Source organism: Theropithecus gelada, chromosome 2, assembly GCF_003255815.1.
Source record: "Theropithecus gelada isolate Dixy chromosome 2, Tgel_1.0, whole genome shotgun sequence".
Classification (NCBI taxonomy): Eukaryota; Metazoa; Chordata; class Mammalia; order Primates; family Cercopithecidae; genus Theropithecus; species Theropithecus gelada.
Window position 1 is genome coordinate 61,722,548 of NC_037669.1, and position 26,718 is coordinate 61,749,265.

The 26,718-nt window shown below is 39.1% G+C and overlaps 1 protein-coding gene across 3 annotated transcripts; it reads right to left on the bottom strand.

The window, feature by feature from the left end:
* Nucleotides 1-408: 408 nt before the first annotated feature.
* Nucleotides 409-26,695, bottom strand: TRNT1 (tRNA nucleotidyl transferase 1). Of its 3 annotated transcripts, none has more exons than XM_025375116.1 (8): nucleotides 26,624-26,695; nucleotides 24,402-24,576; nucleotides 11,926-12,119; nucleotides 8,722-8,860; nucleotides 4,655-4,781; nucleotides 2,828-2,961; nucleotides 1,686-1,939; nucleotides 409-1,492 (listed from the first exon to the last, which is right to left on the bottom strand). In XM_025375116.1, the coding sequence occupies exons 2-8, from the start codon at nucleotides 24,547-24,549 to the stop codon at nucleotides 1,229-1,231; spliced, it is 1,260 nt and encodes a 419-aa protein (XP_025230901.1). In that variant the 5' UTR covers nucleotides 24,550-24,576; nucleotides 26,624-26,695; the 3' UTR covers nucleotides 409-1,228. The 3 variants fall into 3 exon arrangements, with proteins under 3 accessions (XP_025230901.1, XP_025230900.1, XP_025230899.1); XM_025375115.1 differs by having other exon boundaries at nucleotides 2,768-2,961; XM_025375114.1 differs by having other exon boundaries at nucleotides 415-1,492; nucleotides 2,768-2,961; nucleotides 26,325-26,645.
* Nucleotides 26,696-26,718: the final 23 nt, after the last annotated feature.

Here is a 26,718-nt window from a genome sequence, read left to right on the forward strand (position 1 = left end):
CTGCTTACTAGCAAATAAAATTTTCTGATCTGTAAAAACACACATATAATACTACTGAAAATGGCTTTACACATGACAAAACCAAACCTCTGATAGCTAACTCTGCATACTTTCTATACAGAAATGGTATGTATTATATGATTTTGGGTCTAAATCTGTATTTTGGCACTACTTAAATATTTCAAAGTATTATTTTATAATGCATTTAATTACTGACCTGTGTGCAGTCATTTCTGAGGCTTTCTTGCATCATAGCCCCTGTGACACTTCCTCTTAGAAATATTATACTCTACAAAATTGTTTTATCAAGGTCCAAAATTACTATTTGCTCATAGAGCACAAAGATGTTATGACTGGCTACACAGAAAGGAAATAATGATATGTCAGTATAGCAGCTGAAATAAACAGTTTGTGTTATACATTTTATTTACCTAATGAAAGCATTTAGGACTCAAATCTTTAGAGAACAAATATGTAAGAATGTAAACCATATCCTTTTAATTAATAAAATAACATTTACTTTAAAGAGAGGCATATTACCACTGTATATGACACCTGATATACATTGTCAGATACCACATAAACACATTTATCTTCCAATACCAATGTTTTATTAAAATAATAGGCTCAAGAGTAACCCTCAAGGTTAATCCCAAGTTAGTCCCAGGCCCTGCAGCATAAAGAAATCATTGTGACAGGAAAATATCAACCACATACTAAAGCATAACTTGCTAGAACAAATCCTGTACGTATGAATGCCAGCAACTGGGGACACATTTAGTATTCATATTTTATGCAGACTTGTCAGTTATTTCCTTTTTAAGCCCAAGTTTCTTTTGGAATTCAGATAAGAACTGACACATCATAGATAGTCATTGTTCAAGGTAACCCAGTTATTTCAATTGCAAACAATAAACATTTTTTCTTCAAGACAGTTACTTTTTAAGATCTTAGTACTACCCTATGCAAAAACAATTTTTTAAAAAAGCCTGAACAGGTTAAGATGATAGCCAACTATGGAAACTATTCCAAAAGAACTGTACATTTCAGTGATATAAATCGGATCAAGAAAGGTGGATCTCAGTTTAGTTCTTGAAATATATTTCACAAAATAAGACCCTTGTTGTTCTACAGAGGTCCCCTAAACTGTCTTTTATTATGATGTAGTTTCTAAAACCTCATTAAGAGAGAGGGGAGAAAATTAATCTTACCAGAAATGCTCTGCTTTTTAGTAGCCATCAGTTTTAGGTCTTTTTATGTAACTCAGAAGTTCATCTTTTTCCATTTGGTAACCACTTTTTTTCCACTGTTCTCGCAACTGTTGTAATACAGCCCCAATTTCTTTTCCTGAAGAAATGCCCACTTTTCTGATGTCATGGCCACTTACAGGAAATGGAGGAATGGACCACTGCTGCATTTCCTTTAGGAGACAGTGCTCTCCTTGGTACTTCAGTAGTTCACATACACGAGTAGTTGCATCAGGTTCCCTAGACTACATGTCAAAATCAAAATTTAGTTTCATCACACATGAAAACATACACTTAACGATCTTATCCTAAAATTTAAATACTCAACATAAATTTTTTCCTTTAAAATAAGTTCACAGAATTGTAGATCTTAGTTTTGATAAATTATAAATTAGTGACAATACTTCATATTTCTGACCAAGCCGAGTATATACTTACATCTATAATGAAGTCTTGATAGGGTTTCAATGGGTCTGAACTATCTGTTGCTTTAATTAAATCTTTCCTATTTTTAACTATAAATAAGCCAAGGTTTTTCTCTTCTTTTGCGATCTTCAACCTCAAATCCAATTTTGTGACATCATCTTGTACTTTGAATAATGAGGCCAAAAGAGTCATTGGCTTTGGTGAAAAACCTTCAACATTTTTACTGACTTTGTCAAATTCTTCTAGACTTGCATTAGCAGGTAAACCTGTAGGGATAAAAGCATTTTTCACCTGTTTTTAGTGGGGGAAGAAAACCACTCATATCCTAAACCTTGCCACTGTTTTAGTGTACAGAAATGCTTTGTCACTAGGATACATCATATAGGTTCAGTCTGATGTTCCAACTTACAGGCAAACCACTAATATATTATTGTTATTCTCTCCCCTATCACCTTCAAAACCTCTAAAATGTTTCCATTAACAAGCTACATCAAGAGGTCCAGAGGTAGTGGTGATGGTAGTGTCAGACTCACAAGGCATATTCTTTCTAATCACAAATTCCTGACTTTCCACTGATACAACATCCACCCCCCATTCAATAATGTTACTGAATTTTGAAGTAATATGCCCAAGCTTCCAGAAGTGTGATAAACCATATAATCCCACTGTTCTTTGTGAAAATGAATTACATTGACTGAACAATTTCTGTGTACAAGTTACTCTTCTAAAAGAGCTTTACATGTATTAACTCACTGAATCATTTAGCTTTTCTTTTAGACAGACGGTATATTACTTTTAAACCCCTTTTTTGGGTTAGAAACTAACCCAAGTTGCAAAGACTAGATAAGAGGCTGAGCTTCCTTCAAACCTAGATCTGACTCGAGACTACTCTACAAGCACCACAGGCTGTCTTTGAGCTGTTCCCTACTCACGACAAAACGTACCCACCCCATAACCAAAACTTTGTCTTATTTTAAAGTACTCCATTTCTTCATCAAGAATTCAACCAAATGAGTCAAACATTTTTTCCTTATGAAATTTGAAACCAGATATTTCAGTGCCAAAAATTCAAATACTTTATAACTTGCTCTCACCTATATAAGGAGCCACATCAAGATCATAGATAAGGTGAATCAAATGATTTACATGGTTACCAACAAGAATTTTTTTCAGTTCCACCCAAATCCTCTCTCCTGATATTCCAGCCAAGCCTTTTGCATTTTCTGCAATTGCTTCCAAAGTCTCAGCATCGTGGTCACCAGGTTTGTCTACAATTCTCCCATAAAACCTACAAGACAAAATCTTCACAGGGTATTACCTCTATATTGGCATGTCACAAGAAAAATCTGTTTTTCATTTTTATTGATACTATCCCATACATCTACTGGTATTTTAGTAGAAAGCAACTGGTCATTTCTCCACCTCCTCTTTCTTTTCCCAGATAAGAAGACCCTACATCTAATAAAGTATAAGTAGCCTTTCTGAGGTTAGCAAGAACTAGAACCTCAAGGTCTCAACCTCACTTCCAAATCATTGACTTAAGACGTTCAGAATGGTCATCAAATGCAATTTCTGAATTGGCATTTGCAGTAGATGAAAAAAAAAATAGCATTCTTGTAAAGGGAGCAAACCAAAACAAGACTGCAGTGCCTTAACAGAGTAGTCTTAATTCCTCAAAACTTGCCTGTCTGTACACATTAACACTTTCAATGAAAACCTTCAAATATGACTAATCTAGTTGCACACCTTGGAGTATATTTCATAGAACCTTGGCACTGGAAGCCCTAACGTACATGTGTTTTACCACTCATATCCTTAAAATTCTAGTGAACACCCTCTATTCATCAGTGGTCCAAAGTTAATGCTAAATAAGTAAATTAATGCTAAATTTGGATTAGTGATCCAAATACAGCTAAGTCTTAATCTATGTTCTATTATTTGTAAGAGAGACTACAGATACTCAAGTTTAAAAAAACTACATTTATTGACAAAATATGATCTGTTATAGAATATTCTGAGAGCAGTCCCAACCAGTGAAAAATGAGTATTACTTGACATCAACTAGCCAATTCGGATAGTTTTTAAAAAAGGTTAGTGTGTGACATTTAAAAATCACTGCTACTCACAAAACTAGTCGTGCATTTCATATTTACCAACTTTATCCAAGTTTTTCTTTTTTTTTTTGAGATGGAGTCTTGCTGTCGCCCAGGCTGGAGTGCAGTGGCGCGATCTCGGCTCACTGCAAGCTCCACCTCCCGGGTTCATGCCATTCTCCTGCCTCAGCCTCCCGAATAGCTGGGACTACAGGTGCCTGCCACCATGCCTGGCTAATTTTTTGTATTTTTAGTAGAGACTGGGTTTCACCGTGTTAGCCAGGATGGTCTCAATCTCCTGATCTCATGATCAACCTGCCTCAGCCTCCCAAAGTGCTGGGATTACAGGCGTGAGTCACCGTACCCGGCCCATCCGAGTTTTGAGTATGTCTTTATACTTTGATATTTTTAATCATATAACAGGTATTTCTTTTCAGCAAAATCATTTTGTTGTGAACTATCACCCGATTTCCACGACCACCTAAAACCATAAGCTGTATGAAGGCGAACACTTCCACTCATTCATTACCATGTTTAATACACCTAACACAGGGATTGACCTGTGGTAAGCATTCAAACATCTGTGTAACTAATGGATCAATGAAGGAAGTATCAATCAAAAAGAAAAATGGGCATTTAAAAAAATGACTTAAACCAGAATTACAGGAAAGATCACATAAAGTATATGTGCTTTCTGGGAATGAAAATACAATATGAAGTAGCTAAGTAATTTTCACTCATAAGGCATAGGATGCTAGGTCTCCACTGGAGACAGACATCTGGGATGTCACCATTTTGTACACTGACCTGCTGTGGGTTTCATATGACTAGTGTTACGCTCTAGTAATTATATTAAAACTAGCACTTTTTATTTTTAAAAATTCTTACCTGAAGTATCTTAAAATTCTAAGATAATCCTCTTGTATTCTCTGTTTAGCATGTCCAACAAATCTAACTTTCTTATTTTTTAAATCTTCATAACCATCAAAGTAGTCAAATAAAGTGCCATCGAAACCTATTCGTTAGAAGAGAGAAAAATCACTGTTGGCAAATAAGAATTTGAAAATACAAGAAAATCAGCTAAGCACTATCACAAACAGTAAAGATTCAGCAGGGTGAAGAGTTATTAAAACACAGGTATTCATATATATCAGCTATCAAATGGAAGACAATAAAAGACAGTCTTTTAGTCTGTTTAGTTGCATTTACAATTGCAACTAAAAAGGTAATTCAAGAATAACCTACACAAGAAATATGCAAAATTTGTATGAGGTGGAGTGGAGCCAACAAGACACCATACAAGCTAATTTTCACAATATGGGAAAATAAACAATAGCCAAAATAAAATGGAAAAAATACATAACAGGATTAACAGAAGAAACGAAAATATTTCATAATCTTGGAATGGGGAAGATCTTTCAAACTCTACTTAGCAAGAAAACAGAAAACAAAACACAAAAAACAGGATTTTCGAAGAAATAATTGAATGACATAAACAATCAAAAATGCCTGTATGGCAGAAACTACTGTCACACAGAAAGTCATAAGTGACATCTTTGGAAAAATACATGTAAGCCCATATTAAAAAACATGGCTAATTTCCGTAATACATAAAAATTATTCTAAATAAGGCCACATAAATAGAAAAATAGGCTACATATAAAGGAAATATAGAAATCTCTTTAATAATGAAGATTTTCGACCTTAAGTCATAAATTCATTTTTTGTTCTTTGAGGCAGATTCTCACTTTGTCACCCTGGCTGCAGTGCAGTTAGTGCAATCTCAGCTCACTGCAGCCTCCCAGGTTCACGTGATTCTCCTGCTTCAGCCTCCCAAGTAGACCTGCCACTACGCACAGCTAATTTTTGTATTTTTAGTAGAGACAAGGTTTTGGCATATGGGCCAGGCTAGTCTCGAACTCCTGACATCAAGTGATCCGCCTGCCTCAGCCTCCCAAAGTGCTAGGGTTACAGGCATAAGCCACCATGCCCGGCCAGTAAACACACATTTTCGAGATAGCATTTTTCAGATCGGCAATGATGTAAACATTTGATAACAGTGTTAGCATGGGTGTGGTAAAAACGGGCAGTCCTGTTCGTTACAGATCAGGAGACTTCACTACAGAGCCTTTAAAACTTTGTGAATTTTGAACCATGTTAATCTATTAGCCATTCACAAAAATGGTAATAAACAAATTCATATGTCAAACCAAAAAAGAAAAAGCAACATAAAATAATTTTATATATATGTACATAAAACCTTAAGTATTAATTAGTAGAGTGACCACTTCATACTGGTTTGCCTGAGACCTTCCTAGTTTTAAAGCTGAAAATCACACATCCAAGGAAATATTTCAAACTCAGACAAACTAAGACAGTTGGTTACCATGGAGACTTAAGAAAAAGAAAAAGGAATTGAGAGCCGAAACACAGACACCATTCAGCTAACCAAATGGGGAGGTCAATGATCCTATGAGATACTTCACTCTGTAGCATTACAGAAAAGAGGCACTGACAACTACTTGTCAAAAATACCTCTTGGTTGTGTTTGAACTTGAATGCTCTTTGATTATCCCAAAAGCAACAGTATATTGGTAAGTTCACACTTAATGCTTAACTCTTCGCAAGCTGTTAAAAGTTTTATATGCATAGTAACTTTTAAAAGGGAACCATCTTGACGTATATGGCAAATTTCGAAGGCTCCAGATTCAAAAAGACATAAAAGAAAATGAAGATAAAAAAAAAATATGTAAATAAACAGACAAAAATATGATAACAAAGTAGCAAATATGGTATATCCATCTCAGTGTTATTTCTCCTAATGAAGAGACTTGTAACTCTCCCTGGGGAACCTAAAGGCAAGATCAAAATTTGGAGGAAAAAAAATCACAGGAATATGATCAAAGCAAAAATAAGGGTTTGGGAAGCAAAATAACCAACCATAAATGCCAGAACTATGAATGCTTGATCCAATAAGGCTTGGAAAAAGCCAGGATAGAAAACTACACAAAGCTTAGTAAGCATCATATTGGTGTGTATTTTGTTTTGCTCTGAATATCATCCTTTTAAAATACAGTAAATAAAAATATGAAATACAGCTGAGTTGCAGGGAATAATGTAGTGGTTAAGAATGTGACCTCTGGAGTCGGGCTGCCTGAGTTGGAATTCCGATCCTACACTTTACAAGCTGTGCAACTTTGGGCAAGTTACCATCGGTTAAATAGCAGTATCTGCTTTGCAGGGTTGTCAGGAGATTGTATATAACGTGCTTAGAACAGTGCCTGGTACGTTATAAGGGTTCAGTAAATGTCAGAAAATGATAGTTCCAATAAGAACAGCTTTTATTTTATAAACTAGGACACTGAAAAAGAATGTTGGTTTCTCTCTTTCAGTATGCTTATAAGAAGTCAGTTAGACAAGACTCTCTATATTGCACTACTTGGAGCAGTTTCTTCTATGAGTAAATATGAGAATAAATAAATACCTGGAGCTCTGACTATATTAATTGAGAGAAAACGCACCAATTGGGCTCTCTATGGTCATATATTGCCTAGGCTTTGCAAACAAGCCAAAATAATGGTTCTCTATGACTTAAACTAAGTTACTTAGTATCTCTCAGTCTCAAGTTTCCTCTTCTATCAAGTGGGCTTAACACACTTTATGAAGTTTTTCTGCGAGTTTAATGAAATAAAGTATATCAGGTACCCAGTGTTGTACCTAGAACCCAGTAGGTACCCTAGAAATTGTATCTGCCATTACTGTAATCAGCAAGAGATCCCACCTTAGCTTATAAACTTCTTGCCCATCCATGCATGAAGCAAATCCTATTACTTCATCCTTTTACCACTATTGTTGCTACAAACTAGGTTATGAATAGCAGATGTTTCATCCTTTTTTAATCCAAAATCTTAAACATAAAGGGCTTGTCTTAACTTTAAAGTACAACATATGATGCATCAGTAACGTATCAAAACACTAACCTAATTCATATCTACCCCCCATATAATTCCCAGTGCTTTCATTAAACATAAAAGTTAAGCTGAAATAAATAGGTTTCATCTTACATACTGACTCTGATTATTGATGACTGCTAGAAAACAATGCTAAAAAAGAATCTGAGGTTGTGTGTAGGCTCAGCAGTAAAAAAAGGTGCTGAAGTCATTCACCATTGTTTGCCAGGGAAGCAGAAGAAAGAGTGAATACACATGCATGAAAGGTAGTGCAAAGGAAAAAGAATGATCCTGGGTGTGTGTGTGGAGTGTGTACATGTACCGTGTGTGCATTTTCCTTCCCTGAAATGTTAATGTTGTTCAGATGCAGTTAAGAAGTTAGCACTGACTGAATGTGTACATGTGTCAGGCACTGTTCTGAGCATTTATAATTATTAACTCTTAAACCTCACAACGGCTGTACAAAGGAAGCCAATATTAATTAACGTTTTTGTTTTGTGGCTAGTGAGTGATGGAGTCAGAATCTGACCCCAAGGATTTTGGCTCCAGAGTCTTTTTTTTTTTTTTTTTTGAGACGGAGTCTCGCTCTATCACCCAGGCTGGAGTGCAGTGGTGTGATCTTGGATCACTGCAAGCTCCACCTCCCAGGTTCACGCTATTCTCCTGCCTCAGCCTCCCGAGTAGCTGGCACTACAGGCTCCCACCACCACGCCCGGCTAATTTTTTGTAGTTTTAGTAGAGACAGGGTTTCACCATGTTAACCAGGATGGTCTCAATCTCCTGACCTCATGATCTGCCCGCCTCAGCCTCCCAAAGTGCTGGGATTACGGGCGTTGAGCCACCGCATCTGGCCCAGAGTCTATTCTTTTAAGCAATCTGCTAAACCATCTCTTAGAAGAAATTAACGCGAATTCTGAAGTTGAATAACGTTTCCAGAATGTAGGTTTCACTTGAAAAGAAGGCATTCTGATAGACTCAAAATATGGTTTTATCTGCAAGTATTACCTAAAAACATAGAATTTATAGTGAGATCTCTGCGTTCCGCATCTTTCTGCCAGTCAGTTGTAAATTCTACCTCAGCATGTCTTCCATCAGTGGTGACATCAATCCGTAGTGTAGTAATCTCAAAATTTTCTTCATGAAGCTGCAATTAAATACATGGTGTTTTTGTTGTCATTTAAATTCAGTTTCCATACTACTGAATTGAAAAACAATAAGTTTTTGTCTTTATAAAGAGATGGTACTATAAGCCCTGACAGTTATAGTCTTTTTAACATCAACTACCATATCTAAACATTGAAACAGAAAGATATCCACGTCATTCAAAAACAGATCCAAAGACTGATTTTTTTTTTTTAAATATCCATCATGATTAAAAAAGATGAGTTTAACATACAAACATGTCACCTCTGCCAGGTGATGTGGAGAAACCCTCAAAAATGTTCTTCAATTTCAAATCAAGCTATTATCTGAAATACTTTTAATAGCTCCTGTTTGCAAAGAGGTGAATGTCAATTTATGGAACATATGCCATTGAGCAAAAGACTGATAAACAGTAAGTACAGTTAACAGATCCTGTAACTCCCTTACTGATAATTCCCAGGGAAATTAAAATAAAGGCCGGGGTGGTGGCTCATGCCTGTAATCCCAGGATTTTGGAGGCCAAGGCAAGTGGATGACTTGAGCTCAGGAGTTCAAGACCAGCCTAGACAAGATGGTGAAACCCCGTCTCTACCAAACATACAAAGAAAAACAGCCAGGTGTGGTGGTGCATGCCTGTGGTCCTAGCTACCTGGGAGGCTAAGGTGGAAGGATCGCTAGAGCCCGGGAGGCAGAGGCTGCAGTGAGCCGAGATCACACTGTGCACTCCAGCCTGCACAATAGAGTGAGGCCCTGTCTCAAAAGAGAAAGAAATAAATTAACATAAAGAGTTACCTCTATCATAGGAAGACAGACTACCTCCAGCTGGGGAAGCTGTGTAACTTCGTGATAGGGTAGCATCTGTGCCAAGCCTTGAAAAAGCAGCAGGGTTTGTACATGCAGGTGTGGCAGGAAAATTTCAAATGAAGAGAAAAGATGACCAAAGGCATGGTGGAGAAAGAGGAATATATGTAAAAGAGAAAGTATATTTGACAGACAGCATATTAGCATTTAGGAGTAGAGAATAAAGTGTTTTATGTGCCAAGAGTTAAGAATGTCTTCATTTAGGAAGTGAAAGCCATTCATGATCACCAGAAGTCTGTTTTAAGATTTCTCTCAATTTCATACATACTCTTCTCTAGATACAAGCTACATCTATCTCTCACTATAGAATTCCAGAACTCAAGAATTTGAGGCACACGTATCTCTGAAGGCAAAGAATACGGTAAGGTTTGAAATAGGAAAACTGTTTGAAACTCATTTTAAGAAATAATCAGACCCACCTAGAATGACTCCCTTAACGAGGCCGAAAACCAGGGATTGACCCTCTAGAAAGGTTGAACCAAAAATAATCAGAACTTGTTTCACCAGGCACAGATGCTCATAGGAATGAAGCATCATAATGAAAACAAAATTAAAGTGAAAATTAACATGACCCTCATCCCTTTCCCTACTTGGTTTCAAGATGCTAACAATCAGGCTCATTCCCTGGCGTAATACTGGAGTATTCTTCTCTGATTTCTCCTAATGAAAACTCCTACTGAGACTTACACTGGGAGTCCCAACTGGCTGACACTTCCCATGCAAAACTACAATAAAGCCCTCAAGTATACAGCATCACCCAAATATAAAGGCAGAGCCAAAGAATACCCATATTTAAAGAAAGCCAACATGAAAGAAAAAACTCAGAAGAAACAAAGACATTGTCAAAATAACTATAGTAGATATCCTAAGAGAAATAAAAGATCTTGCATCTGAAACATGAACGGGAAGCTTTCCAAAGAAATATACTAAGAAAGACCTCTTGAAATTCTACAAGACCACAGAACTTGCTAGTATTATACAATGACTGGGAGACGAAGTTAAGGCACTCTCATAGAAAGTAAAAGACAGGAGAACGTAAAATAAAGACAAAACAAAAAACTAGAAGGTCAGTCCCAGCAATCCAGCATCCAAATAATAGGAGTTTCCAAAGGAAAAAACATTTAACAAAAGGGATGAAATTATGAAAGAAACATAAGAAGGCCCACTAAGTGGCCTGCACAATAAGTGGAAATTATCCAAAACAAGTTATATCATCTTGAAATTAAAAACATTAGACATAAAAAGATCAGAAAGACTTCCAAAAGGAAATAATGGCAGTCAGGTTTTTAAACAAAAGAGAAATCTAAATGGAACTAGACTTAGTGGCAGTACTGGAAGCTAGAAAACAATACCTTTAAATTTCCGAGTAAAAATTATTCCCAGTCTAGAATTCTATAATCATAACTATCAAACCAGTGTGGAGGTAAAATAAACACATTTTCAGACGTGTAAGGCTTCCTCAGGTATTGGATTATTAATATGAGGGCTTAAGCCAAGAGAGAACAGCACATGGGACCCAGGAAACAGGAGATCTAACAAAATAGGCCAAGGAAATTCCTAAAAGTCCATATTGGAGCAGGAAGACAGCACCAGGTAAGATGTTTCTCAAAAACACAACTGAAACTTGATGTAATGTGTTTAAATCTTTTGAGAGGAACTCTACAGTTCTGGCAGAGTGCAGGAATAAATTAGTGGTACGTGGAAAGCTATGTAAAAGAAAAATGCTATTAACTGCAGGAAAATTAAAAACCATGCCAATAGATGAAATGTAATCACAATATACTCCACAATCTGGCTGTAAACAATACAGAGTCGTAAACGTGAACCCTGAATATTGACTTAACCAAAAATTATGATATAAATATACTAGGAAGATAGAAGTAGGAGAATTACATGTGCTTGTTGTTGAGAAGGGTGTGGTAAGAAAGCTAAATCATCTTCCCTCATGGAAAGTCAATACATAACACATCTTAAAACTGCGATAGTAAAAACTAAAAAGTAAACACCATAGTATACAAAGGTCTTTTTAGAAATGGAGAAATAACATAAAACTTAAACATGACTGCAAGAACAGAGGACTGCAGGGTTTCAGACAGGGGTAGAAGAGACTGACTTTTCGTTATTTGCTCTTAACTAGAGAAAATTATTAAGTTTTTAAAAATTACCAAAAAAGCAATGTAATTAACTGTCAAACTTTTGACTCACCCTGGCAGTAATTGTTCCGTGCTTTTCTCCTTTGTTGTTTATCATCCGAATCCCAGCCGACTGAAACATCTCCTTCATTTGAGTAGGGGTAGCAGTAGTGGCAAAATCTACATCCTGAGGCTTTACTCCATTTAACAAATCCCTCACTGCTCCTCCTGCTATTCTTAATTCGTGATTCTCTTTGACAAATAATTCTGAGATAAGAGAAAAAAAGATTTTTATTCCCAAGTTCTTTATTTCAATGTGTTTAACCACAGAGTACGAGGCTTTTCCATCTAGTTGGAACAGCAGAGATTCATTTAACTGAGGCTTTTCTTAGGAAAAATGAGAACAAGGCCCAAAGAAGTAAAAAGACTTGTCTTCAGGAGAGTGCCTCTGAGGACCAACGGGAAACAGGGAACTTGCAGAATTTTCCTTTGCTTATTCAGAAGATAATTCAGAATTCCACAATGCCTCAAAGTGATCAATACAAATTTGAAGTATTACTAAAGACTAAAGCAGGTTAGGCGCAGTGGCTCACACCTGTAATCCTGATACTTTGGAAGGCTGAGGCGAAAAGATCACTTGAGCCCAGGAGTTCAAGATCAGCCTGGGCAAACAGCAAAAACTCTAACTCTACAAAAAATAAAAATAGCCAGGTTCAATGGCGCACACCTGTAGTCCCAGCTACTTGGGAGGCTGAGGTGGGAAGACGGCTTGAGCCCTGGAGTTCAAGGCTGCGGTGAGCTATGATCGTGCTACTGCACTCCAGCCTGGGTGACACAGCAAGACCTTATCTCAAAAAAAAAAAAGAAAAAAGTAAATCAAGCAATTCTACTTTCTTTTCCCCATTTATGTGCATACTTTAGAAATGGTAACATGTTCTTTTATTTCTCTGTGTGTATAAATAGATGTTGAGGCAGGATGTTCATGCATCAAACTATCAGACAACATTAGTCTATACCACTTATGATAAATGTTTATAGCTAAAAGTCCTTCAAGAAATGATCTGTATATAATTCTAAAATCAACTCCTATCTGTGCTCTAGGTAGAACTGTTTGGACACTGAACAACTACAAGCAAGTATATAGCTGACTCCTCTATATGTACAGGATAAGGCAAAATCCACTATAACTATATCCATATGCCCACATGGAACCTAGTGAGAATGGCATCCAGGAGCTGGCCTGTCACAATATTAGGTCCTGGGGTCCTGTGGAACAGAAACAATTTCACAAAACATCAATACCTAGACAAGCCCATTCTGTGCCATGATGGATCGATCAAGACAACTCTGTAATCACCTAAACATACACAAAACATGAACACTGTCCATGATACACCCTACAATAGTTGGTAACAGTGACTGTGCCTTACCAATTAGGTTTAGTCTCACAACTGTACTCAACTTCTAGGAAAGCATTATTAAGACACCCAATCAGAGAATTACTTCTGCTTCCTGAGAGCATCTAACCCACTGCAAAGCTCTACTACCTTAAATGCTCTCCAAAATGACCCAATACAAGCCCAACTCCTATAAGAAGTCATTTCTAAAGCCCTCTTACTGAGTATACCTCTGGGTTCTCCAGGGTCAGCATGCTACTCCTCACTCAGCATGCTGCTCCTCACTGCCAGGAGTAACAACCCAACTTGTGTCCCTGTTGGTCTTTGGCTAGTGGGCAGTGACACGAGCATTCAAATAAACTCATCATACATCAAAGTTCCAGCACCTCTAATCACAACTCAGAACATAATCCTCCGTCCCTACCTCAACGTCTTCTGTTCTCTATCCTGCCCACACTCCTCTTCTACCTATTCTTCCCACATCTTTCAGCCCCATTCTCTGTAGACTCCTTAAAATGATTTGCTTAAAAATAACAAATGCGGGGGCGTGCCCAAGATGGCCAAATAGGAACAGCTCCAGACTCCAGCTCCCAGCGTGAGTGACACAGAAGACGGGTGATTTCTGCATTTTCAACTGAGGTGCAGACTGACACCTCACACCTCACACGGCAGGGTACACCCCTGAGACGAAGCTTCCAGAGCAAGAATCAGACAGCAACACTCGCTGTGCAGCAATATTCTATCTTCTGCAGCCTCTGCTGCTGATACCCGAGCAAACAGCATCTGGAGTAGACCTCAAGCAAACTCCAACAGACCGACAGCTGAGGGTCCTGACTGTTAGAAGGAAAACTAACAAACAGAAAGGACACCCACACCAAAACCCCATTAGTACGTCACCATCATCAAAGACCAAAGGCAGATAAAACCACAAAGATGGGGAAAAAGCAGTGCAGAAAAGCTGGATATTCAAAAAATCAGAGCAGATCTCCCCCTCCAAAGGAACACAGCTCATCGCCAGCAGAGTAACAAAGCTGGACGGAGAATGACTTTGATGAGTTGAGAGAAGAAGGCTTCAGTCGATCAAACTTCTCAGAGCTAAAGGAGGAACTACGTAACCAGCGCAAAGAAACTAAAAACCTTGAAAAAAGAATGGATGAATGGATAACTAGAATAATCAATGCAGAGAAGACCTTAAAAGAACTGATAGAGATGAAAACCATAACACGAGAAATATGTGACAAATGCACAAGCTTCAGTAACCGACTCGATCAACTAGAAGTAAGAGTATCAGCGATTGAAGACCAAATGAATGAAATGAAGCGAGAAGAGAAGTGTGGAGAAAAAAGCGTAAAAAGAAATGAACAAAGCCTCCAAGAAGTATGGGATTATGTGAAAAGACCAAATCTACATCTGATTGGTGGGCCTGAAAGTGACAGGGAAAATGGAATCAAGTTGGAAAACACTCTGCAGGATATCATCCAGGAGAACTTCCCCAACCTAGTAAGGGAGGTCAACATCCAAATTCAGGAAATACAGAGAACGCCACAAAGATACTCCTCGAGAAGAGCAACTCCAAGACACATAATTGTCAGATTCACCAAAGTTGAAATGAAGGAAAAAATGTTAAGGGCAGCCAAAGAGAAAGGTCGGGTTACACACAAAGGGAAGCCCATCAGACTAACAGCAGATCTCTCGGCAGAAACTCTCCAAGCCAGAAGAGAGTGGGGGCCAATATTCAACATTCTTAAAAGAATTTTCAACCCAGAATTTCATATCCAGCCAAACTAGGTTTCATAGGTGAAGGAGAAATAAAATCCTTTACAGATAAGCAAATGCTTAGAGATTTTGTCACCACCAGGCCTGCCCTACAAGAGATCCTGAAGGAAGCACTAAACATGGAAAGGAACAACAGGTACCAGCCATTGCAAAAACATGTCAAAATGTAAAGTCCATCGATGCTAGGAAGAAACTGCATCAACTAGCAAGCAAAACAACCAGCTAATATCATAATGACAGGATCAAGTTCACACATAACAATATTAACCTTAAATGTAAATGGACTAAATAGACCAATTAAAAGACACAGACTGGCAAACTGGATAAAGAGTCAAGACCTACCAGTTTGCTGTATTCAGGAGACCCATCTCACATGCAGAGACACACAAAGGCTCAAAATAAAGGGATGGAAGAAGATCTACCAAGCAAATGGAGAACAAAAAAAAGCAGGGGTTGCAATACTAGTCTCTGATAAAACAGACTTTAAACCATCAAAGATCAAAAGAGACAAAGAAGGCCATTACATAATGGTAAAGGGATCAATTCATCAGGAAGAGCTAATTATCCTAAATATATATGCAACCAATACAGGAGCACCCAGATTCATAAAGCAAGTCCTTAGAGACTTACAAAGAGAGACTCCCATACATTAATAATGGGAGACTTTAACACCCCACTGTCAACATTAGACAGATCAACGAGACAGAAAGTTAACAAGGATATCCAGGAATTGAACTCAACTCTGCACCAAGCGGACCTAATAGACATCTACAGAACTCTCCACCCAAAATCAACAGAATATGCATTCTTCTCAGCACCACATCACACTTATTCCAAAATAGACCACAAAGTTGGAAGTAAAGCACTCCTCAGCAAATGTACAGGAACAGAAATTATAACAAACTGTCTCTCAGACCACAATGCAATTAAACTAGAACTCAGGACTAAGAAACTCAATCAAAACCGCTGAACTACATAGAAACTGAACAACCTGCTCCTGAATGACTACTGGGTATATAGCAAAATGAAGGCAGAAATAAAGATGTTCTTTGAAACCAATGAGAACAAAGATACAACATACCAGAATCTCTGGGACACATTTAAAGCAGTGTGTAGAGGGAAATGTACAGCACTAAATGCCCACAAGAGAAAGCAGGAAAGATCTAAAATTGACACCCTAACATCACAATTAAAAGAACTGGAGAAGCAAGAGCAAACACATTCAAAAGCTAGCAGAAGGCAAGAAATAACTAAGATCAGAGCAGAACTGAAGGAGATAGAGACACAAAAAACCCTCCAAAAAAAATCAACGAATCCAGGAGCTGGTTTTTTGAAAAGATCAACAAAATTGATAGACCACTAGCAAGACTAATAAAGAAGAAAAGAGAGAAGAATCAAATAGATGCAATAAAAAAATGATAAAGGGGATATCACCACCGATCCCACAGAAATACAAACTACCATCAGAGAATACTATAAACACCTGTACGCAAATAAACTGGATAAGAGATGGATAATTTCCTGGACACTTACACTCTCCCAAGACTAAACCAGGAAGAAGTTGAATCCCTGAATAGACCAATAGCAGGCTCTGAAATTTAGGCAATAATTAATAGCCTACTGACCAAAAAAAGTCCAGGACCAGACGGATTCACAGCCGAATTCTACCAGAGGTACAAGCAGGAGTTGGTACCATTCCTTCTGAAACTATTCCAATCAACAGAAAAAGAGGGAATCCTCCCTAACTCATTTTACGAGGCCAACATCATCCTGATACCAAAGCCTGATAGAGATACAACAAAAACAGAGAATTTTAGACCAATATCCCTGATGAACATCAATGCAAAAATCCTCAATAAAATACTGGCAAACCAAATCCAGCAGCACATCAAAAAGCTTATCCACCATGATCAAGTGGGCTGCATCCCTGGGATGCAACACAACATACGCAAAGCAATAAACATAATCCAGCATATAAACAGAACCAAAGACAAAAACCACACGATTATCTCAATAGATGCAGAAAAGGCCTTTGACAAAATTCAACAGCCCTTCATGCTAAAAACTCTCAATAAATTCGGGATTAATGGAACGTATCTGAAAATAATAAGTGCTATTTATGACAAACCCACAGCCAATACCATACTGAATAGGCAAAAACTGGAAGCATTCCCTTTGGAAACTGGCACAAGACAGGGATGCCCTCTCTCACCACTCCTATTCAACATAGGGTTGGAAGTTCTGGCTAGGGCAATCAGGCAAGAGAAAGAAATAAATGGTATTCAGTTAGGAAAAGAAGTCAAATTGTCCCTGTTTGCAGATGACATGATTGTATATTTAGAAAACTCCATCGTCTCAGCCCAAAATCTCCTTAAGCTGATAAGCAACTTCAGCAAAGTCTCAGGATACAAAATCAATGTGCAAAAATCACAAGCATTCTTATACACCAGTAACAGACAAACAGAGAGCCAAATCAGGAATGAACTCCCATTCAAGATAGTTTCAAAGAGAATAAAATACCTAGGGAATCCAACTTACAAGGGATGTAAAGGACCTCTTCAAGAAGAACTACAAACCATTGCTCAGTGAAATAAAAGAGGACACAAACAGACGGAAGAACATACCATGCTCATGGATAGGAAGAATCAATATTGTGAAAATGGCCATACTGCCCAAGGTAATTTATAGATTCAATGCCATCCCCAGTAAGCTACCAATGACTTTCTTCACAGAATTGGAAAAAACTGCTTTAAAGTTCATATGGAACCAAAAAAGACCCCGCATTGCCAAGACAATCCTAAGCCAAAAGAACAAATCTGGAGGCATCACACTACCTGACTTCAAACTATACTACAAAGCTACAGTAACCAAAACAGCATGGTACTGGTACCAAAACAGAGATATGGACCAATGGAACAGAACCGAGTCCTCAGAAATAATACCACACATCTACAGCCATCTGATCTTTGACAAACCTGACAAAAACAAGAAATGCGGAAAGGATTCCCTATTTAATAAATGGTGCTGGGAAAATTGGCTAGCCATAAGTAGAAAGCTGAAACTGGATCCTTTCCTTACTCCTTATATGAAAATTAATTCAAGATGGATTAGAGACTTAAATGTTAGACCTAAAACCATAAAAACCCTAGAAGAAAACCTAGGTAATACCATTCAGGACATAGGCATGGGCAAGGACTTCATGTCTAAAACACCAAAAGCAACGGCAACAAAAGCCAAAATTGACAAATGGGATCTAATTAAACTAAAGAGCTTCTGAACAGCAAAAGAAACTACCATCAGAGTGAACAGGCAACCTAGAGAATGGGAGAAAATTTTTGCAATCTACTCATCTGATAAGGGCTAATATCCAGAACCTATAAAGAACTCAATCAAACTTACAAGAAAAAAACAAACAACCCCATCAAAAAGTGGGCAAAGGATATGAACAGACATTTCTCAAAAGAAGACATTCATACGGCCAACAGACACGTGAAAAAATGCTCATCATCACTCGCCATCAGAGAAATGCAAATCAAAACCACAATGAGATACCATCTTACACCAGTTAGAATGGCAATCATTAAAAAATCAGGAAATAACAGGTGCTGGAGAGGATGTGGAGAAATAGGAACACTTTTACACTGTTGGTGGGACTGTAAACTAGTTCAACCATTGTGGAAAACAGTGTGGCGATTCCTCAAGGATCTAGAACTAGAAATACCATTTGACCCAGCCATCCCATTACTGGGGATATACCCAAAGGATTATAAGTCATGCTGCTATAAAGACACATGCACACGTATGTTTATTGTAGCACTATTCAAAACAGCAAAGACTTGGAATCAACCCAAATGTCCATCAGTGGCAGACCGGATTAAGAAAATGTGGCACATATACACCATGGAATACTATGCAGCCATAAAAAAGGATGAATTCATGTCCTTTGTAGGGACATGGATGCAGCTGGAAACCATCATTCTCAGCAAACTACTGCAAGAACAGAAAACCAAACACCACATGTTCTCATTCATAGGTGGGAATTGAACAATGAGATCACTTGGACACAGGAAGGGGAACATCACACAACGGGGCCTATTGTGGGTAGACGGGAGTGGGGAGGGATAGCATTAGGAAATGTAACAAATCTGCATGTTGTGCACATGTACCCTAGAACTTATAATAATAAAAACACAAAAAACAAAAAACAAATGCTCCCTCCCTCTACCCTCTTAACTTAATTACAGATATCTTTTCCACAAGCTCTCCCCAAGAAGAAGTGCTCATATTCCCCTAATGCCACACTTCCCATCAAGGCCCACTTCCACGACCACGTCGTGTCCCTTAAATCCAGCCTCCACCATCCAGACTTGGGGATCTAAAACACTAGGTTAATTATGCTATGCATTAACTGCTCATCCTAACTACTCACAACACAGTACCCAAAACACCAGGTTAATTATGCTATGCATTAACTGCTCCTTTTAACTACCCACAACACAGTACCCAAATTCCTCAGTGCTATATCCAAAGGCTTCCACGACCTATTTGTCTCATCTCTTGCTAAACTTTGCATCACACTTTGCCTGCACCAGCTGTCTGCACCAAACTCTCCCCGTAGTTTTCCTCCATAATTTTGCTTGTGTGAGTCACTTCGCTGAAATACCTCCCCAATTTACGCTAGCTCAGTGGCTGGCTGTCACACTTCTTGGCCCATAACCCACGCTAAGACATTCACATAGCAGTCACTGAAATTTGTATGTCTACATGGCAAACAAAAGTATCATAAAAGAAAATCTGCCCTTCATATCATGCAATCTATTCTATTCTTTCTTTTTTTTAAATACAGGTCATGACCACTAAATTGACTTCATGGCCCACTAAGAGGTAACTACCCAGTTGGAAAACATTGATATAGCTCACTCTTACTTATCTGTTGTGATTCACTTTAGGAAGCCTCACCTGAAGGTGAGGTTAGGTGAATTTCTTCTAAGAGTCTAGTACAGCGTATCTTTATACATACCAATTATATTAAAATTACCTGTTTTATGTCTTTGTCTCCCCACTTCTCAGGGTAGAAAACCTATCTTATTCATCTTCATACCAATTTGGCTCATAATTAAACTGAATTAGGATATTCTAGCTATTTAAAAAAAAGAATGACTTCACTGGAAAGTATTGGGATTTTTTAAGTTTTCTTAAAACAGTATCAAGTAGCTGTTCTGAAATTCAAGCAAATAAAGGGCAAGTTTTACGTTCATTTGAACCTACTATAAATAATGGAATGAAGAAGGTCAAGGCTTAATTTACATAGATAACTACTGATTTAAGATTCTCATGCTGGCTTTACTAAAATAAAACGATAAATTCAAAGTTAGTATGTTAACTGCATTACAAAGAGATCCAGAACTCAAAGTAATATATTCACCATTTTGATTAGCCCTATGTTATTAAACCACTCCAAAAAACTTGCCATTCAGGATTTTCAAAATAACATTTAAGACAATTGAGAAAGACATATCAAGGCATATTTATCTGTCTATATGAAAGAGCAGTCATAAAAATTATAAGAAAAGCATAATTTCACATTGGCCTAAAACAGCAGGGACTATCAACCTTAAAGATGTATTTATTCCTGTTACTGGTATCTTCAATCTTACAGAAACAGGGATGCAGTCAACATTTCAAAAGACTTTGCAAGCTACGTTCAATGAAATAATTCAGTGAAAACAACACCTAATGCAACCAAATTTAACTGCAAACTTAAGCTAAAAGTCAAGTCAAGAAATGCAGACTCTCATCATCCCCAAACTGTGTTTATTTGCTCCAAATGCCACATCTAATAGAAAGCAATTGTTAATCATTCTTATTAGCAATTCAAAAGACCATACATTAATGTCAGAAAACTTTTATAATTGTCACCTCTTTTTAATGTTAACTTTTAATTAAATTTTCATGAACTTCTTCCCTTTACAGCTTTGAATTTTGACAACTGGAGGCTGGGGTGGGGTAAGGGGCAGTGAGTGGGAGCTATGAGTGGGAAGACATGGTGTAAGCATTACTACAGGAAAACAGACCATCTGTTCTAAGAGTTCCGGACTTCAAGAGAGTGATCAGTTGTTCCTATTGTGCTAAATTTTAATATGATGGCCTTCTGACATCACATAACACTGAGCACTATCACCCCCTATAGACAACAGCCAACAGACCAAAGAAGTCCTTGCTCGTCTATTAATGCTGTTAGCTCAGGCAAAAATCATCCGCATTGGGAACTTCAGCCTCATCTCTAGGACAGAAAAATAATCTTTTTTTTTGAGAGAGGGTCTCACTGTCATCCAGGCTGGAGTGTAGCGGCACCATCACAGCTCACTGCAGAGCCTTGACTCCAAGTTCAAGGAACCCCCTGCCTCAGCCTACTGAGTAGCTGGGACTACAGGTGTGCATCACCATAACTGGCTAAATTTATTATTATTATTTTTGTACAGATGGGATTTCACTATGTTGCTCAGGCTGGTCTCTAACTCCTGGGCTCAAGCAATTCTCCCACCTCAGCCTCCCAAAGTGCTGGGATTACAGGCGTGAGCTAGCGCAGCCAGCTGAGAAATAATCTTATATGCCACTAGCATGTGATTGTCCTGAAGCAAAAAGAAAGATACATAAAATAACCTGACAAATTATAAAACCCTTATGATATGACAATAATACACTATTCTAGTCTCTCATATTCTTACATACTGAAAACTAATTTTACACATGGCAAAGCAGCTATTAAGATTTGAAAATTGGTACAGGATTTAAACTCCAAGTATCACTATACAGCAGCCATCACAAAGGCTGTGTGTTTTTGTACACTTTGTTTTTATACAGAACATTACATTTTACCAGGGCACCCAAGTCTTTGACATTCTAACTTGTTAATCGTTGCACTAAAAGATTCCATTCTTGCCACTTCTCCAGTAGCCTAGAAAAAGTCAACTTTAGAATATATCCATGTTCTCATTTGCTAGTCCTTCAAGGACAGGACTCTGAAAGCAACCACCACCTCTACCTTACCATACCATTTAGGCTCTAACTTCCTTAGGACCTTATTTCTCAGGGTGGAGAAAATCCAGTTCTCAATGTCAGGTTTAGAAAGTCAAACACACTTGTTAAAATGATGTTCAAGAAACTAGAGTAATCAGTATCTAGAACCTTATTTCCAAAAAATGCAGAATGACCTGAGTTAGGCCATCAAGAGTTAATTACTACTCCTTCTTCCAAGAGGCCTCTTGCAATTGAAGTTGAAAAATTGGGGGCTGTGAAGGGCATACACAGAAAGAAAAAAGCTTCAACTCAACCCAAAATCAGAGCTTCAAAATCTGCACTATTCAAACAGTAGCCACTTGTACTTACTGAGCACTTAAAATGTGGTGAGTCTGAATTCAGATGTGCTGTATTAAATGCATGCCAGATTTCAAAGACTTCCAAATAAGAATATGAAATATCTCATTAATAATTTTTTTTTTTTTTTTTTTTTTTTTTGAGACATGGTCTGTGTCTCCCAGACTGGAGTGGAGTGGCACAATCTCGGCTTACTGCAACCTCCACCTCCCAGGCTTCAGTGATCCTCCCACCTCAGCCTCCCAAGTAGCAGGGACTACAGACACATACCACTATGCTTGCCTATTTTTACTAGAGATGGGGTTTCACTGTGTTGCCCAGGCTGGTCTCAAACTCCTGGGCTCAACTGATCCACCTGCCTCAGCCACTCAAAAGTGCTAGGATTACAGGTGGGAGCCACTGTGCCCGGTCTCATTAACAATTTTTATACAAAATTCATACTGATAGTATCTTATATATATTGGATTAAATTAGATGTACTAAAAATAATTATTAAAATTTATTTTACCATTCCTATCTTCTTAATGTGGTTAGTAGAAAAGTTTATATTACATATGGGTTTATAAATTTCTATTGGACAGTGAATTTTTAGTAATTTTCACTCTCTCCAATTAAAAAAGATAGTGAAGCATCGGTACAACCAAACCTGCATTTAAGCCCTCTACTTAAAGTCTGCCTAAAAGAACCTAAAAGAATCAACATATTCTGGGCCATTTATCTCTGGCACATACTTAAAAAGCCATCATCTAATTTCAAGAACAGGAAAGTAGCTTTGAGAATAAGCTAATACAAGGTGAGTCATGTTAAAGTAATGGTTCGTCTATCTTCTTGCATCAGAATTAACTTGTGGAGCTTTTACTAAAAACATAGATGGTCATCCCACCCAGAGATTCTAATTCAGTAGGCTGCAGGTAGAACCCCAGCATGTGTTTTAAAGCTCCCCAGGTGAATCTAATAAGATAGCCAGTGCTGTTTAGGTCATATTTCTACATATACTACTAAATATATTTATGAAGGTGCTACTAAAATTCCCACAGGCTTTGCAATGCTACTGTGTGGCTGCTTTATAGCAACATCAGTAGATGACATTAAGAACCAATACTAATAAAACTGTGGCAACAGCAAGAAACTACTGGAGTCAGGCGCTTAGCTAAAGCCATTTCCTATGCTCCTTCCAGACAGGTTTTGCAACATGCACAATGGAGGTAACTCCTATTTCCTTCTTCCTTCAGTTCTCATGAAAGCACTTATACCTAGGAAAGAAACAGATCTTGGTGGTTACAAGCTGGGCTCTGAAATCAGACTGCATAAGTTTGAAACCCAGCTCTCTAGTTAGCAGTTACAGAAACACAGGCAAAGCACTTCACATGCCTAAGAATCTGTTTCCTTTTCCACATAACAAGTCAAAATGTACGTACTCATTAAGTCAGTAGGACCAGTCCTGTAATGTATGGAAAGTACTTAGCACAGCATACAGAAAAGCCATGCTTTTTATTGCAGTCAACTTCTTGCCTTTTCCAGTGATTTAGCTATATTTTTGGATCACCCATATGTAAGCTTTTCTTTTTTCTTTTAATTTTTTTGTTGTTGTTGTTGTTGAGACTGGGTCTCACTCTGTTGCCCAAGCTAGAGTGGCATGATCATAGCTCACTGCAGCCTCAAACTCCTGGGCTCAAACAATCCTCCTACCTTGGCCTCCCCAAGAGATTACAGGCTGGGTACACCCAGCAAAGCCTTTCTTCCAACAATGAAAACATACAGACTGGGCACCGTGGCTCACACCTGTAATCCTAGCATTTTGGGAAGCCAAGGATTGAGCCCAGGACTTTGAGACCAGCCTGGGCAACACAGAGAGACCCTCTACTTATTTTTTTTTTTTTTTCTTAAAAAATAATTAAAACAACAAAGAAAATATCCAAATGTAGGCTTAAAAAGTTAACCCTCTACTTCTCCATTTATACAGGTTTCCAGATCAAGAAAAGGTATCCTAATCTCTCACCTGTCAGATTCTTCAATCCTTCTGTGAAAAGTGACTGGAATTCGGGAGACTGCAACTTCATTGTAAATAGATACTGCTTCAGAAGGCACAGCCTATTCCACCTACAGCTCAGTACTGGCCTGTGCCAATGATACAGGCACCTCAGCATCTGGAGAGGTGGTCACCAACTACACGTCTACAAGGCAAACACACAGGCATACCAATGAAATTAAAAGTGAAGGAAAGTGAAGGAAAATAAAGGGACACATTGCAAGTTTATCAACTCAGAAACATCTCTTGTTCAGATGAAAAAACTGAAAAAGGTGTCAATTTGAGGGATTAAGACTAGATCTATGTATCCACCTGGTTTTGTTCTCCAGAAGCACTTACTGTGGCAGGCGGGGTCTAACTAACGCAGGCCTCCGTAATAACTGTTTCAGTACTGAGTGGTTGAGTTTCATATTAAAAGGTGAAAAAGCTAGCCAGTGCCCTTAAACAAGGGTGGAATGTAACAAAAGCCCAGCAAGAGTTTTGCCTAAGACTTTCCCGGACCTTGAAGCATGATAAAATAACAAAGGAATTCTTTTTTTTTTTTTTTTTTTTTTGAGATGGAGTCTCCTCTGCCGCCCAGCCTGGAGTGCAATGGCAAGATCTCTGCTCACTGCAACCTCCGCCTCCTGGGTTCAAGCGATTCTCCTGCCTCAGCCTCCCGAGTAGCCAGGATTACAGGTGCACGCCACCACATCTGGCTAATTTTTTACACTTCCGGGTACAGACAGGGTTTCACCATGTTGGCCAGACTGCCCTCGAACTCCTGACCTCAAGTGATCTGCCTGCCTCGGCCTCCCAAAGTGCTGGGATTACAGGCGGGAGCCATCGCGCCCAGCCACAAAGGAATTCTTAACAGGACCCGTTTAGAATTAAACAAGTTTTACTGGGGATCCGAGGAAACTCCCCAGGCCTCCACAAACAAGTTTACTAGCGGTCTGAGGGAACTCCCCAAACCTCCATGATTTAGCAGTAGAGAATATAAGGGTAATCACCCCAGCACCTGGACCCATTTAGATTAAGTAAATTTACTAAAGCTCCCGAGGAAGGTCTTCAGAACGCAGATCTTATAGATAATTCGTTAATCACTTATGTCTTTAGATGAATGCAACACTTACACATACACATATAGCTTAGAAGGTATATAAGCTCTGGAAAACTTCGTAATTCTGAGTTGGTCTGGGATATTTTCCAGGCCTTCTCCCTGTACCCGGTTACATAAATAAACTCCCTTCTTTCCTAGTTTATCTGCATCTGGTTATTGGGCGGCGAGAATAAGCAGTCTAAACCTCGGTTTGGCGGTTCGGTCGGGGAGTATTACCGCTACACTCGCATGCCACATGGTACTCTGATGGCACTCTCCCCAGAGCAGGGCTTCAGTCAGTATGTGAAGGGTGCGGGGTTCTAGAAACGCTATCCGAGTTTCTGGACTCCAGAACTTGTCATGGTCACAGGTGTCACATGAGCCCTCCGGTCCTATGAAATTACTCGGCACAAATATCACCCTACTTCCCCACCTGCACTGGAGAATTCATGACCCTGGGATAGCGCCTAGGAATTGTATTTTCCCATGAATTAATTAGTTTTGCTGCCATTTTCCTCATTATTTTCCTGTCATCTTGCAATCTCCTCTGATTTCCAGCACACCCTGCCTTCCCTTCTACGTATCGCATCCTCGTTCCCCCCATACAGGGGTTCTGCCCATAAGGAGGCAGCAGCAGCTCTTCAGTGGCCCCGGTGTAAACCTGCAGAGAAAAACCATTCCATTCCACGGAAGCGGGCTGGAGGAGCTGCGCTTCCCAGCAGGCCACGTGGGACCCACTTAGTTTCCGTGCACCTCCGCCTCAACTCAGGAAAACGCTCTGGGGACCCCCGCCCTGAAAAGGCGCGTCCCGCCCCCCAGGCCGGGTGCTGGCGACAAGGCCCAGTGAAAAAGCGTCTCGGGGCAGTCCGCGCGGAGGGGAAAGTGCTGAGGGAAGCCAAGGAATCCGCGCCTGCGGTCGCCAGAAACGTGGCGGGGACACGACCTCCGCGTCGGAGCTCTTATGCCCAGTGCTGAGGAGGCCTCTGGCCACTTCCCACTCCCGCCTTCCTCGAGGACTCAGGGCGGCGGCTCCCCTGGCCCACAGCAGGAAGGAAGGGGCGGCAACCCACGCCACCAACTCTGCCCCTCTGAGCGGCGCGAGCCCGCTTACCGGCCCCGCTGCCGCCGTCGCCGTCGCCGCCACGCGCACTTCCGGGACGGTGAACGCGATGACGTCGCCAACGCACAGCAGGCTGGCGGTGAATG